Raw genomic sequence first — 2,245 nt, forward strand, 5'->3', positions numbered from 1 at the left:
TTAGAGATATTTAAATAAAATAGAAATTGTCTAGGACGGCGATCCATTGTCAAGGAGAAAAGTGGCCGTCTTAGACAGATGGCTGTCTTGCACAGTGTTTTTATAATGCAAGAGGGGAAAGAGGAACGGATTGTTTGTACATGTGACTGTTTTATACAGATGGTCTTTAAAGCAGGTTAGATTGTATCTGTACCACCCTCGCCGCATTTCCATCAACCCTATTCCCTATCTACCCTTTCTTCTCTCCCATCCCCTCCCCCTCTTCCTCTTCTTCACGTCTCCTCCTTTTCTCCCATCTTGTCCCTCTCTCCCCTTCCTTCTGATCCTGCCTCCTTTCCCGCTGCTAATCTCTCCTACATCATTATTGCTCGCCACCTCTATTTCTCTTTCCTCTTAATTGAAACAACCAACTTGTGTCCCGAGCGCTCATGTGACCTAATGCAGTTGGGAACGCCGTAAAACCATTACCACACAGATCTCCCCCCCCCTTCTTTAAATGCTTCCTCCTCCTCTCCCCCCCCCAACTCTCCCTTTCTCTTTCTCTCTCCCTCCTTTTCCCTGTCCTCTCCCATCTTCCTTGCCTTCTTTTCCACCCTCATAACTCTTCTCCCCCCCCCCCTTTGTCTGTAAGAGAAGCAGACACACTGGGGCCATGTTCTTCATGGGCAGACCTGGTAAGAGAGTCGAGACAAGACAATAGTAAAGGTAGACCATAGCATTGTATTATAATATGTGTGAGCCTGGAGAAAGGTCCCCGTTGTCGGCAAAGCTATTTTTGAGCATGGGGTGAAAAGGCCTAAAAAGTCGTACCTTGTCAAAAAAAACAGTTCTATCAGAAAACACACGTTTGGCCATTTCTTAATAACATTATATTCAAAGAATTTTATAAATGTAATATTCTAAGTCTAGACATTTTTATGAGTTCTTTCTGCTGCATGTTGTACTTCACCAACGGTAATAAATGGGTTAGAAAATGGGTTTTTCTCCAAACGTTGTTTTTACACCCTGTGTTACAAAAAATAGCATATATTTAATAGTACTCAAGATGCTTGAAAAATTAAATCATCAGCATGGTCAGCATTGAATTTGCTACAAGGGCATGTCCTTATTTTACTATCCAAAATTCCCGACAACCGGCTGGCACACTCTCAAATGGTCGCTTCTAAACCCAAGGGGGCTATCCCGAAAAATGGTGTTTTGAGAAAATCGAAGGTAAAGTTTTTGCCCCTTGAGCTGTTTCTTAAAAAAACAGGGACAGTTTTCTCAATAACCAAACAAATATACGCACCAATGAAACCAAGCTTCTCCTGTAGGTAGGGCAATGCTCACTTTTGATGTAGGTCAAGATTTCTGGAAACCCCCGAAATCTGGGTTAGCCCACGTATCCTTGAAATCGACCAATATCCTAGAGCGTGCTTTCTGACAACGTAATGACGGTTCACTATGCCGGGTACCATTGAAGTCAATAAAACCATGTCTCCTACCAGACAATTTCTTATCTATCTGTCTATTAAATTGTATTTTTTTTAAAACAACCAACTCCTAAATTTTAGCGGACCCGTAGACTTTGGTAAAAGCATTGACCACCAAAACCAGCCCACGATACTCGCTCTATGCCTTTGATTAAATCTTGGCAAATAGCTGTCTTGAAATTGGGTTGGGGGGAGGGACTCCTTCACCTTTCGGCAGATAATTATTAATTGTGCACGTGTGCATACGTATATAATACACGTAATATTATGTTTATATTATGCAATTGTCTCACACATTCACACACACACACAAACACACACACACACACACACATACTCACACACATACACGCACATACTCACACACATGCATACACACGCGCACACACACATACAAACATATATACATACGCACATACACACAACACAGTATAAGAAATAGTATACAGATACTCGTATATTATAATATGCATTGTACATTTTATATATTATATGCAATATACAAATATGATCCAATATACATATTAATAAACAATATTTGAGCATATTTTATACGGTTATGTATGTATGTGTGTATGTGTGTATGTGTGTATGTGTGTATGTGTGTATGTGTGTGTGTGTGTGTGTGTGTGTGTGTGTGTGTATGTATGTATGTATGTGTGTATGTATGGATGGATGTATGGTATGTATGTATGTATGTATGTACGTATGTATGTATAAATAAGTGAATATATCTATTTATTTACAGGAATATGTATTCATGTAATGATCTT

General features: G+C 39.7%; 1 protein-coding gene across 1 annotated transcript in view; it reads left to right on the plus strand.

The window, feature by feature from the left end:
* Positions 1-14, plus strand: part of LOC101854168 (trichohyalin) — a 20,387-nt gene extending 20,373 nt beyond the window's left edge. The window contains exon 5 of the mRNA XM_035969696.1: positions 1-14. This exon is cut by the window's left edge and continues 837 nt beyond it. Coding sequence (XP_035825589.1) covers positions 1-14 — 14 coding nt within the window.
* The last annotated feature ends 2,231 nt before the right edge of the window (positions 15-2,245 follow it).

Source organism: Aplysia californica, unplaced genomic scaffold (assembly GCF_000002075.1).
Source record: "Aplysia californica isolate F4 #8 unplaced genomic scaffold, AplCal3.0 scaffold00171, whole genome shotgun sequence".
Classification (NCBI taxonomy): Eukaryota; Metazoa; Mollusca; class Gastropoda; order Aplysiida; family Aplysiidae; genus Aplysia; species Aplysia californica.